The 14,274-nt window shown below is 33.4% G+C and overlaps 2 protein-coding genes across 2 annotated transcripts in view; one reads left to right on the forward strand and one right to left on the reverse strand.

The window, feature by feature from the left end:
* Positions 1–14,274, reverse strand: part of LOC114335425 (immediate early response 3-interacting protein 1-like) — a 73,951-nt gene that overhangs the window by 46,191 nt on the left and 13,486 nt on the right. The window lies entirely within an intron of this gene.
* LOC114335423 (PHD finger protein 12) overlaps positions 2,717–14,274 on the forward strand; it is a 150,911-nt gene continuing 139,353 nt past the window's right edge. The window contains exons 1-2 of the mRNA XM_028285663.2: positions 2,717–3,075; positions 8,519–8,706. Coding sequence (XP_028141464.1) covers positions 3,028–3,075; positions 8,519–8,706 — 236 coding nt within the window. The 5' untranslated portion in view covers positions 2,717–3,027. The remainder of the gene's footprint in view (positions 3,076–8,518; positions 8,707–14,274) is intronic.

Here is a 14,274-nt window from a genome sequence, read left to right on the forward strand (position 1 = left end):
CGTAACGGCCAGACATTGAACGACCACCATCAGTGCAAACACCAACGCACTTTGTCCACTCCAAATTGTTTTCAACCACAAATGTATTCAGGATCTCGAACAAGTCTTGCGCCTTTGTACTTGCAGTGATTTTTTTACAAACAGAAGCTCCTCCACAATGGTATTATCATCCAAGAACCTTATGTAACAAATCAAGTGTGCATCTTTATTAGAATCTGTTGCCTCATCCAACTGTAACGCAAATTCACTTTCTTTTATTTTTTCAGTTATTTGATCATTAAGATCCTCCGCCATACGCTGAATTCTGCGACTGATGGTGTTGTTAGATAAAGGCACCGCTGAAAGAAGTTTTCCCGCAGATTCTCCGATCATAATGTTTACCAAATGTACAGCAGCCGGTAGAATTAATTGTTCTGCGATTGCGTGGGGCTTTTTACACTTTGTAACTTTATACGCAACCTTGTATGATGCCAGCAAAGCATTTTTAGGTATCGACAAATGCTTGGAAAAGTTACCTTTTTGTTGCTTCAAATCATTTAACTTCCTGGTAAAAAAGCTACGAGGTTTGTCAGCAAAGTTTGGATGATTGGCTTCCAAGTGGCGTTTTAACTTACTTGGAAGCATGCATTCTGGAGCCAAAAGTTTCAGGCACAATACACATTGTGGTCTCTCTTCATCATTGACGTTTGTTGATGTAAAGCCAAAATCCAAATAGCTGTCATCATATTTACGGTATTTTCGTTTCTTCACGACTCTACCACTAGTTTGTGGTGCGTCCACTTTATTTTTAGAACCACCTTGTTTATTTAAATTCAAAAACGTTTCCATTTTTACAGCAACTTTTGTACACAAGTAGGTGAAACAACCCTGTTTATATTCACACTGATAAATGAAACGATGCGAACAGTATGAAACTACAAATTCAACTAACTAAAATTTAGATAAGTAAAAATTCATAGTTTTAAAATGTGCACGTGCAAAGAGACGATTGTATTTGCCGACCGGCAGTGATTTATGGCCTGTCTGTCCGAAGTCAATTTACAGTAGTAAGAGAATTGTTTCGTGGAATTTAAAATATCGAGGATATAAATATTGTCGGCATCAAATACAATTACTAATAACTGAACTCGTTTATCATGGGAAACATTTTTATATAGGTATATTTTAAAAGTTAAAATGTTGTCATAACAACTTTAGTTTGATGTTTAATACTTGAAGGTAATTATGTGATTATGTCTAATATTGGAAGAAAACTTTCGCGGCGCCCCTGTAGTCGAGCCACGGCGCCCCAGGGCGCCGCGGCGCACAGTTTGGGAAGCACTGGTGTGGGGGGTTACTTTAAAATCTTAAATAGAAGTCCCCATATTTTTTATTGCAGATTTGGATTTCTTACATAAAAAAGTAACTTTTATTCGAGATATTTTTTCGAATTATGTATAGATGGCGCTATAATCGGAAAAACGATTGTTGGAAATGGAAAACTAAATTAAAAAATGGATTCTCACTTAAATAGAAAACTTTACTTAACTTTTCTTGGTTTTAGGACCTAATCTTCACAACCCAATAGGTCCCCATATCGCTCGAGTATAACAACAAATTTAGCATACTTTCCTCCCCTACTATATCTTACATAAAAAAAATTATAAGATAAATTACACCATATACCTATTTACTTTTTTATCTTATCACAGTCTGATAAAAAAGTAAATAGGTATATGGTGTAATTTATCTTATAATTTTTTTTATGTAAGATATAGTAGGGGAGGAAAGTATGCTAAATTTGTTGTTATACTCGAGCGATATGGGGACCTATTGGGTTGTGAAGATTAGGTCCTAAAACCAAGAAAAGTTAAGTAAAGTTTTCTATTTAAGTGAGAATCCATTTTTTAATTTAGTTTTCCATTTCCAACAATCGTTTTTCCGATTATAGCGCCATCTATACATAATTCGAAAAAATATCTCGAATAAAAGTTACTTTTTTTTATGTAAGAAATCCAAATCTGCAATAAAAAATATGGGGACTTCTATTTAAGATTTTAAAGTAACCCCCCACACCACCTCCGTGGGGGGTCGTGTTTGGTGTCAAAATATTGAATACGACGTGTATTTTGCATTTTTTAGATCTGATGTTCATTTCGCGGGGTTCCTATTTAAAATTTTAAATTTATCCCCCACTCCTCTCCGTAGGGGTCGTGTTTGGTATCATTCGATAAATTTTTGAAAAATATTGACGTAATTTTTAGTTTTTCGATGTGACGTTTATTTCTCGTAATATTCGTTTTTTTCTTAAATTGAAAAATTTGAAGGAACCGAAAAAAACCGTTTGGACCGAAAAAATTGGTCAGAACCGAATCGAAATATTTTAACAAAACCGCAACCGGACCGGACCTAAAATTTTGAATTTTACTAGAACCGGACCCGGACCGGAACCTTTTATTTCATTTCGGTCCGGGTCCCTGCCCGCCATATGTAAATCAGGGCTGGATTGGATTTACATATGGACGGCAGAATTCATCAGGGGGCGACAAATTTTGGTAAAAGTAAAAAATGACGGGGGCGGAGTGCGACACATTGTGGATAGCCCGGGGGCCGCAAATCTTCAAATCCACGTCTGCGTAAAATCATTTTTCTTCGTGAATGTATACCTAATATATGTTTGGTACAGAGTTTTACAAAAGACGAAGACGAAACTCACTGCGAATGCGTTAGCGTGACATTGACATTTGTAAAATGGAGTGAGTAGCATCAACAACGGCGCCAACTATGTGAAATGTCAGAGTAAATAATGAATGACAAAATTTCAAGTTCATAAGCAATAATACTCAAGAATATTAATTTGTCTAGTTAGGTACACCAGTGTATAGGTTATTTATTCTAAATGTGTAGGCATATAGACATAATTTTAGAGAGAAATAATAAAGAAATGCATTGATTAACCAACAAGAAAAAATCTACGTTATATGGAATTTGATCAAATTCTAGTAAAAGGTTGAAAATAGAAATAGTAAGGACGGTTTCTCACATAAAATGGCTACTGTTAAGTATGATCTAGATACCTCTGGGGGCCTAATGGATGTAAGTTTGACTGTCTTTGTTTTTGCATGAAAAATTAAGGCTAGAAAATGGCGGAGTGTCATTATTTGCAATATCCGGAGAAAGGTAGCATATTTTCAATTGCCCTGGTCATACAGTATCATTTTTCGTAAAATATCATTAAAGAACAATCAGCTTATAAAGCTACACATAAGTCTAAGCTCAGCAATTACAGGATTTCATTGAGTGTCTTGAATGCAGTACATACTTTTTTGTCTTCATAGATCTAACATTCTACATGTGATTCAACCAGTGAAGATATAAAATAGATACATTTCCTAATATATTTCTACAGATGGATTGAATATCAGCTTATTTAAATGAATTGTTTCATTACGTTGACAGCCTTTTGTTTCAATAAAGTTTAAAGAATACATGGTTCCTTGATTAATAAGTCTTTATTAACCTGTCGCAGTAAGGATAAATTTGTTTTACACTAAAGAATGGGTGGTGTATAAAGACACACACGTATTTAAATATTTTACAAGAAATGAAAGCAAACAATTTTTGTGATACAAATCTTATGTCTACCTTCTTTTATAACACAAAACATATTTTATCAACATAAACAAACAATTCTTTATTTGGAACCATAGATATATAATACACTAGATTGCGCCCTGTCATCTTAAAATGGGTGACGATTGCGACAGAGATAAATGAGCCTATTTGGTCGGTAATCTCTTTCTAATTCAAGGGGAGTATCGACGACGTCACTATCCTACTCTATCAAGTATTATTTAAATGGTTTGATAGTTTGAGCTGGTGGCGACAAGAACTGGTCTTTGGACGTGGATAATCAGGGTTCGAATCCCATACCAATCTATAGTTTTTTTTATTTTTCATTTAATCAATGCGCTTATTAGATATTATTACATCTCTAAAGTAAATCTATGCAAAGAAATATATAGCAAATAAGAAAAACTGTGTAGGTACCTAGGTATAGATTTTTAAAAATATAAAAGCCAATGTTATTTTTTCAATAGGTAAGTTAATGGTAGAATAGTATAAAGTAATTGTTAAATATTCGTACAAATTACCAATAATTAATATTGTACCATAACATAATGTACCAGCGATTTATTGATGGTACATTATGTTACAATTATGTACAATTAGACATTATTTTTTTATTTATGAAACTATTGTTACAATTTTTTGAAAAGGTAGAAGCAAAACAAGCATTTGAATAAGGCTGAATTTATAGGGAACAACTTTTATTTTACTATGCAGTTCACAAATTAATAAATATTGTAAGGATAAGTGAACTTATAGTGAAGTGGAATTTATTTTTTTAGTGAGAAATATCTAAATGTTGTAATGTTTATATAATTTTTGTGTTTTAATTTTATTTGTCTGTAGAAAGAATGACTTGTCCTATACATTGTATAATATGTCTCAAAGGATGAATAAGTACCTATTTAAATATTTTTTGTATTATTTTTATTACAAAAGAAATAAAAGTACAATTCTACTGCTAACATATTTTGTTTACAGTAGAAAGTTTTTAATAATTATTAATGTAAGGATTATACTAAGTCGAAACCACAAAATGCTAATATTGATTGGTAATTATTATTATACTATGTGCTGGTTGTTCGCATAGAAAAAAGTGTTGTGTGATTTGGTAGAATGCGATCTTACCCTTCAAAAAATATGTCACGTATTTCAGCACCTGTTTAATTGGAAGGATACTACAAATCTGGCCTCCACATAAGTGGTCTGTAGCTTCTACATGATAGGTGTGAAATTTTAAACATTCTTGTTGTTGATTGGATAGGAAGAGTGGCACATAATCTAGCCTCCATGCTAGGTACATCATAGCCTCCATACGGTACTTCCAATATTTAATATTTTATTTATTCAAGTGGACAATAAAGGTAAAACACAAACAACTTTTGTTTCTTACTTATTTATTTAAACAATAATATGACATTTTACATAGAAATATGAGTAATTTCGATTAAATAAATGTTTACTTGTCGAACTTTTCCACCGTCTGCACACAACAGCTGAACGGAGCCATTAGACCTAACAACAAAACGTGTATTTTAAAACTGTTGGATAAACAGTACCTACAATCAGAAAAACTTACCTTTAAAAAGGTACTCGATTATGAAATTTCAAAAATATCAAAAAACACGACTGAATATCAGCTTTTTATGGTGACACAAACACATCACATAACCGACCATATAAAATAAGTGAACGACAACGAACGAACGAACACGAACACAGATTACAGAGTTATAGATTCACAGATAGCGCAGGATTTGTCAAAAGTCATGTTCCACCAATCAGAAGGCCGACATCAGCGCCTCTGACTAAATGGAAGGAAAATAAATACGATTACATGTTTTTTATTAGAGTGAGCGGGGCATGGTTGTTCGAATGCTAATCAACATTGATCACTATCAAACATTTAATTACTGTCACAACTGTCAATGTCAACTTTGGTTGGGTTGCTGAAAACATAGTTATGAATTATGAGATTAGTTAGTCAATTAACATAACAATTATTAACATAATTGATTAACTAATTCCATAATTGTAATCAATAATTATGTTTTCGGCAACCCAACCAAAGTTGACATTGACAGTTGTGACAGTAATTAAGTATTTGATAGTGATCAATGTTGATTAGCGTGGCCCTTGAGTATAATTTAACAATACCTATATTAATTTATAGTATGTATTCCAATATTAATTTACTATACATACATTTATTATCTGCTAGATTTACTTAGGTCCATTTTCCAAATGTAAAAATATCTAATAAATGCAATATTGATTAAATTAAAAATAAAAAAAGTAGAGTTAGTATGGGATTCGAACCACAATTATCCACGTCTTGAACCAAAGACCATTTCTCGTCACCACCCGCTTGAACTGTCGAAACATAATACTCGATAAAGTGGAATAGTCACGTCGTCGATATTCCCCTTGAATTAAAAAGAGACTACCGACCAAATAGGCTCATTTATCTCTGTCGCAACCGTCACCCATTTTAAGATAGCAGCGTGCAATCTAGTGTATTATATATCTATGTTTGGAACTGATACAAGCAAACCTCAAAAAAAGAGAATGATAAATTTTTGGATGTCACTCAATCTTCAAAGTTTTGTGGAACATAATCTTGACACATGGGCCAGGCAAAGCCATTTTCTAGATTTTTTGCAACAATATCTTGCTTTTCGATTTTGTCAGTAGTAGCCTCTTCCATGTTGTAAACTGTCAGTTGATTGTCATATGGTAATTTCTGAACTTGTTAGATGCTGTGTAATGGCCAAAGATCTAATACACATAGATTTGGTCAACTCCGAAAAATAGCGTAACGTGGAGCAGTTCAGATCAGTGGTCTATCTGTCTCTCTCTACTGGCGCTTAGCTTTCTCTCTCTAGCATATGATGGCTGCCGCCTCTGTGTAACTGTCGTTCCATTACTCCCACCTCTTGGTAGATACGCTCACACGACAAACGAAGATAGTTAGACCACCCCACTTGATCATTTTTTAATCTATCTCTTCTTCTGTGTCTTATGGTGTAATGATTCATAGATGTCTTTTCATCAGAAAAGCCTTTCTCTTCTAAATCATCCTCATCATACAACTTCTGTAGTCTAGAAATTTCCACTAAATAAGGATCCATTTTGAAAAGACATAAGTAAAACAAATATTGGAAAGGCATAAAATAATAAAAATTTGTCACAACAGAAGTTACAATAATAATTTGCGTTAACATACTGCTTCTTGATTGTGTAATTGCAAAGCTCGGGTAGTATCTCTTAGGGTCGATTTCTCATACCTGCGGTAATCTATGGTTCAGTTGAACCAGGTTCACCGTTGAACCAGGTTCACTGGTGAACTTCGGTTTTGTTTGGAATGCATTTCTCATTGCACATTCATGTCAGTGCACGTTCTACAGCTTTCGAGAAATGCCAATAGATGGCAAAAGGTAAAAAACTGTTGCCATTTGAACTACCTTTTTTATGCTGTGTTTGAATAAAGTTAAATTTAAGTATTTATAGTCAAATAGTCATTTTAATAATTATAAATAAATATTATAAAAACAAAAATTTTGTTATCGTTTATCGTTAGGCTAAATATAATAAAATAGGTTATAATAAAATCGTTTGGTGTTAATACAACGCATGCGTAATCCATGAAATCATCTGAACTGAGTTCTGAAATCTTTGAACGGCCGAATTCCACCGTTCAAGCATCGTTCAAGTTTAAACTGCCGTCGGTTGAAGGTGAATTGAGAAAGACGATTTTGACTTTAAACTAACATTTACTAAAAGTTCAGGTTAAACTGAAGTTGAACTCAATATGAGAAATTGGCCCTTAGACACAAATGCATGCTACTACATTGTAATTGATGCAGCTACTCAGGCACCTACATGTCACAACTGACTGGCCTATTTGCAAATTGTAAAATGTGAATGTGCTAATTGAGTATCATGTTATCCTTAGAGCAGAGCTTCCTCTCTGTCTTCTCCCCGGCTGTTCCCAACCCAATATCATTTTCACTCACCTCTGCTCTGGCATTCTTTGTACATGCTCCATATTTCTGTTCCATATTTTTTTTGTTCTTATTCTATGCTCGCTGGTGATTTGTAGACATCTTCTCAAAGTCCAATTCGACTGTTCTTATTTTATTTCAGATTGTTGTTGTCATTGGCCATGCTTCTGCTTCATATAGGGTAATATTCATCACTATTCTCTGAAAGATCGTTTTTTTGTTTTCTATGTTTAGAATGCTGCTCCATATCACTCCAAAAGGTTTCGTGGCTTGTTTTCCTTGTACTATTTTCATTTATTTATCTTTCATACAAGTACTATCCGTTGCAAGATAATTCGGATGGAATTTCCCAGATTTTTTTGTGCTTGATATCGGCCCAGTCTCTTAACGCGGGTGCAGTTGTGCCGTTAGAAAAAATCTAACATTTTACCCTTTTTCGTGATATCTTGATGAAAAATTTTGCAACAGAACTTTCCACTCGTAAGTGCTTCGAGGAAGGGTGTAGTAATGGGTAGGTTCTTCTTCTTCTTTTTTTGTGGAATTGATGGCTTTGGTGAGAACCAATTAGCTTTAATAATTGTTAGAAATAATATTTCTAACATAACAAGTAAATAATAATACTATAAAATAAAAATTTGTTCTAAATTCGTATTGTTAGATAAAATCTAACGCACAACTGATTACGTGACAGAAAAGAGCGTGACTGTTCCCGTGTTAATAATCTGGGGAATTCCCTTGGTGCTGTTCTATTTTCTTCTATAACTGTGGAAAAGATTCTTACTATTGAAGACATCTTACTATCAGTCATCATTGAGTTTAAATAGTCACTATGTTTTGTTTATTTTTAGCAAAAGATGTAATAAATATTTTAAACACAACAGAACTTGTTTTATTTTATTTTTTAGCAAATCCAAGCATTGATAGCACCTCCTAAGAGTGATGATAATGATGAAAATGACAGTAAAAAACCTGAGCATCCATACTACAAAAGACCTGGCAAAGGCCACAATCATGATAGCTGTGATGCTTGTGGTGAAGGAGGAGATCTTATATGTTGTGATAAATGCCCCTATAGTTTTCATTTTGGATGCCAGTAAGTATTTTTGTGCTTTGGTCTTCTGGTACTATTTATTTAGTATTCCGCTTAACACATGTGCTACCACCTGATGCCAAAGGCATTTTGCGTGTACTGTGTGTTTGCTGTATGTACGTTTTCAATGTGAAGTTTTACCACTTTTATATGAATGTCACAATTATACATTCAGGGACTCAACTGTAAACTTACGTACATAGAAATCGTCCCACTTAAAAATTTGGTCATTTTTGATGTCTCATGTTTCCTAAACCTGTTCGCATCATCCTGTGGAATATTCTTGCATTTATAAAATACTGAAATTAAAACCCAACTATAGCCTCAGGTTTTCTTAACATTCTGTTTTTTGATTCATTCGTTTATGTTGGATAATAAAAGAGTTAGGTACTTTAACAACTAGACATGTTCTTGATCAATACGGAGTATTTCTGAATAGAATAGAAAAAAGCTTTAGTCTCAGGATTCACAAGTTACATACAAATATAAATTGTCAAATAAGTGCGACATACTTTAAAGGGTGATTCTGCATGAAAAAATAATGGCAGTTGGCTTTATAAACGTATGTCTGCAAAAGTTTCGTTTCCGAGATACAGGATGTTGAATTTTTTCTTATAAAGTGACGATTTCAAATTCAAATTTAAAATATCTTTTATTAAAAAAAATTGTAAACAACACACTTACAGCAAATTTTCACAATTGAATAATAAGTGTCTAATATACATACAAAATTACAATTACAACTACTATGAGTTAAAAGTTAAAATGTGTGATTTAAAAACTCATACACAGAATATGGTTCTAAATCCAATAAAATGCTTTTTATTTCAGTTCTAAATATATTAAAATTCTGTTGCAATTTAATTCTAACAGGTAATTTGTTAAAAAATTGTATACACGAATATGTAGGTCCTCTCTCTGTTGCGACCAACCTATGTATAGGAAAATTGAGCCCTACATACCTAGTGGGTATGCTGTGTTTTGGCTCAGAATGTGTAAACCTATCCCATTCTTGAACAGGAACAGTAAACACTCATATATATAAAGCCCTGCCACACAACATCTGCCACCGTTAATAATCCTAACTCCTTAAATTTTCCCCTACAGGTCTTTCGAGCTTTTATCTTGAGCATTGTTCTTATTGCTCTCTTCTGAGCAATGAATACTCTATCAACATCAGTTCCTCCGCCCCAGAAAATAATACCATATCTGAGCACTGAGTAGATGTTTGCAAAATAAACTGTCTTAAGGTGTTGTAAATTCAAATACTTAGACATAACTCGTAATGAATAACATGCCGTGTTGATTCTCTTGCGAACAACACACAGATGCTCTGACCAATTCAGATGTTGATCTATGTAAATACCCAAGAATTTTGTATTTGTTGATAATATAACAGTTTAATTATCCAACTCAATCTCCTCTGGAATTATCTCATTATTTTGCTTTGTGTGAAAACAAACACAGTTAGTCTTCTCGGTATTTAAAACCAATTTCTTTTTTAAGAACCAATTCTGAGCTGTTTTTAAGTGATCTGAAGAAATACTCAGAAGATCCTCAAATGTTGATGCTAATGTTAATAAGTTTGCATCATCTGCAAAATTTACAAGGTGAGACTCACTGCTCAGTATTTCGCTACCAAGATTGTTAATGTAGAAAACAAAAAGAAGTAGTCCCATGACACTGCCCTGAGCAATACCAAGTTGTAAATTCCCTTCTTCTGAAGAAAACTGTTGTCCTTCTCAAGTTATAACTTTTTGTCGTCGTGTCGGTGAGGTAATCTCTTATCCAGTCCCGAGCGGGGCCACGAATTCCATATCTTTCTAGTTTGTCGATCAAAATATGATGATCTATGCTGTCAAATCTATGCTGTCAAACGCTTTTGATAAGTCCAGGAACATTCCCAAGGAAATCTCCCCGTTCTCCCATCCATTCAAAATCTTATCCACGAATTCGTATGTAGCTGTTTCAACAGACCTTCCCTTGAGATACCCATGTTGTGATTCAGCAATTAGGTGGTCATTATTGAAAAAGGCTATGTCTTGTGCACATTGCTATTTCGAAAAATTTTGAAAATGTCGGTAGTAAACTGATGGGTCTATAATTTTCCAATTTGGTTTTATCTCCCTTTTTATGTAAAGGTTTCACTAGGGCTAACTTTAGTTGGTTAGGGAAAATACCATAATTAAAAGAGTTATTAGTAATGTGGCACAATGGTTCTGCAATCTCTTCTGCACAATGTTTCAACAGATTCGCTGAGATCCCTTCATAACCTGCACTTTTTTATTTTTTAGCTTTGAGATGATATTAAGAATTTCAGAAATAGTTACTGGTATAAGAAAAAAAGATTTGTTGTTATATGGAATACTGCATGAAAAAGTGGCTTGAGGTTGAGTTTTTATTAAATTAGGGCCTGCATGAAGTACAAATTTGTTAAAGTTATTACAAATATCCTCAGGCTTACCACTAATAGTCGAAGTTTGATCGACATATATTCTGTAACTGTACCATTAATTTCCCTAACAATCTGCCAAACACATTTTGATTTGCTTTCACTGTTATTTATACGTTCTTCATAATGAGCACTTCTTGCGTCGCTCAGGAGACAATTGTATTCCTGCTTCTTTGTTTTGTAAGCCTCACTATAGACCCTGTCAGACCTACTAAGCACTAGAAGGATGTCTAGCTCATTCTTACATGCAGCAACCTGCTGATTAGGTTTTAGTATTTTTTTTGCCATACATTTTTGCTGAACTGAGACATCAAAGGCAGACCCAATAATGCTGACAAAAGCATCCCATTGCTCATTTACCAGTGATTCAGGGGTAAAAAACACTGAGTCCCATTTTTGACTAAAAAGCACAGACTTGAAGTTATTTTTATTTGTAATTGAAAAAATTCTTTTTTTAACTTTTTTGAGTTTTCCACTTATTTGCAAAGTAAAGGACACCTTCTGGGCAGTATGGTCAGACATATGAGTGCCTACCACCTCTGCATCAAAAACGTTTATATTAGTGTAAATATTGTCAATACAACTTTGAGAAGTCCTACTTACCCGTGTACATTCTAAAATAGAAGGAGCAAAATTAAAAGACTGCAACAATTCACTGAAATCTTTAGCATTACTGTCCCTAACATTCATTATATCTAAATTAAAATCTCCAGCAATAAAACATGTGCAGTGCTCATTCAGTAGTATATTTAGAACTGACTCAAGTTTTACTAAAAAGTCATGAACAGGTTTTGTGCTTGTTCTGTATATACATATGATTATAACCTTTTTTTTATAAAATGAGTTCTACGGCAGAACACTCGAAACATTCTCCATCGCCAAATATGGTTATTTCACTTCTATGTATGTACTCTATACCATTCCTTAAATAAATTGCTGTGCCTCCATATCCATTTTGCCTGCAAAATGCTGATGCCAGTGAATATCCCACCAAATTATATGCGGACAATTGATCGATGGTTTTCCAATGTTCGCTCACACACATAGCAAGAACATTTTTTTCATCGTTTACCAATTCTTGAAGAGCATCATGACTTGTTCCTATCGATTGAAGGTTTTGGTGCACTATACACACCTGGTCAGAAGCATTTATTTCAAGTTTATTATTAAACCTATCTATTGAGGTGCTAGACTCTTCAGGTTTAAAAATTCACTAACATAAAGACCGACTGGCCAAAAATCAGGAGTTAGGACTGTGGACACGCTCTCTTGTGTTACTCCAATTTTAAAAGAGCTAATGAACTTTTTTTTGTGCGCAACTTTTCTATGACACTTTTGAACCCCATTTTCTTGCATGTATGATTGCACATCCTTTGCTGTTGAATCGTCAGTGAGACCCGATAAGAAAATCCAACTATAACTAGACACACTGGGGGCAATTTTAAGATTGGAAGTTCCATTTCTTTTGCCTTGAATGGGTGCTGGTCGTTTATTTTTTAAGATACCCCTTTTTCTTTGAGTTTCCCAACCATCCTTATGTTGATTTTTACTTGACAATGATGGAGCATTTTGATCCGTTGTATTATTAATTTGAGTCTGTTTTACAAGATTTTCATGTGAAGACTTAACAGTTAGTCTTGAATCATCAGGTTTTATTGCCTCGTCGTTATTAATGTTTAACACATCATTCATTATTAGCTGAGTCTGTGTCTTCATAATTTCTAAACTAACAACTTGTTCATTTATTTTTGACTGACCTTGTATGACACTCTCATTAATTTTCGTCGAGATTCCTTGAAGTTGTCCATTTTTGTCTGCTGAAGCCTCTTGTTGTTTTGTTAAAATCAAGGTAGATTGCTGTGGTACAACAAGACTATTGTTTTGTGGGTGACCATTGGGCTGTTTTTTGTCCATCTGTTTATCTTTTTTTAACTGATACATTTTTTCTTCTAGAGATACTATTTTCTCATTCAAAAGTTTTATTAAGACTTCCTTATCTCCTATTATAGTGTTTTTATCTTGTATTGTTGGTCTTAATAATTTATTTTCTTCTTTTAAAGAATATTCTTCTATTAGGGAATCCATCGACCTGTCAAAGTTAAATCACGTGATCTTTGGTTGGCACACAAAACCGTTCTTAACCTAAACTCAATGTAATTTTTGATTTTTCGTATTTGTTTTTCGTCGTGATTTTTTAGCTAATTTAGTATTAAAAGACATTCATTAGATTAATTAGTTTATAAACTTTACGTTTTTGGTGATTTTGAGTGCTGACAACATGCCTGTGACTTGTATTCGCTCCGAGCGTTAACAAAGTGTCAAAGCAAAATCGACCGACCTGCTCATGGTGGCGGTTTTTTGAAATTTTATAAGGACGCTTTGTGTATGTTTAAATGAGACATTTAAAAAAATATCGTGTCACGCTAGTGATATTATGTATTAATATAAACAGAAAATAAAAACGCACTATAAATTCTTCACTTTCCAATATTGATTATCAGTTTGATTTTGTATGCATAACCTCACTATCGCAGTTTATGTCAATAAATATTTATTAACGAAAAAGAAAATATTTTGTTGCACTATAAATTACAGTATAAATTAATAACTAATGAATTCTAACAATTGTATTCGGTTATTATCACTACAAAATAAAATATTCAAGTTTAACAAAATAATCCCATAAGACTCAATGTTAAAACGTCCTTACAAAATCTGACAGCGTATCACGTGACTGTACGTAGAGGGGAGACGCACGGAGCCAATAGTAGTGAACTGTGGAAGTCCAACTGATCAGAATAATGTTAATTTTAATTTGTTTTTTGTCGTGATTTTGAGCTTAATATAGTATTTAAAGACATTCATTGGATTAATTATTTTATAAACTTTACGTTTTTGGTGATTTTGAGTGCTGACAACATGCCTGTGACTTGTATAGTAGTGAACTGTGGAAGTCCAACTGATCAGAATAATGTTAATTTTAATTTGTTTTTTATCGTGATTTTGAGCTTAATATAGTATTTAAAGACATTCATTAGATTGATTATTTTATAAACTTTTCGTTTTTGGTGATTTTAAGTGCTGAAAATGGCTAATTGGCTATGTCAAAGCCATTAATA

Source organism: Diabrotica virgifera, chromosome 7 (genome assembly GCF_917563875.1).
Source record: "Diabrotica virgifera virgifera chromosome 7, PGI_DIABVI_V3a".
In the NCBI taxonomy this organism is placed as follows: Eukaryota; Metazoa; Arthropoda; class Insecta; order Coleoptera; family Chrysomelidae; genus Diabrotica; species Diabrotica virgifera.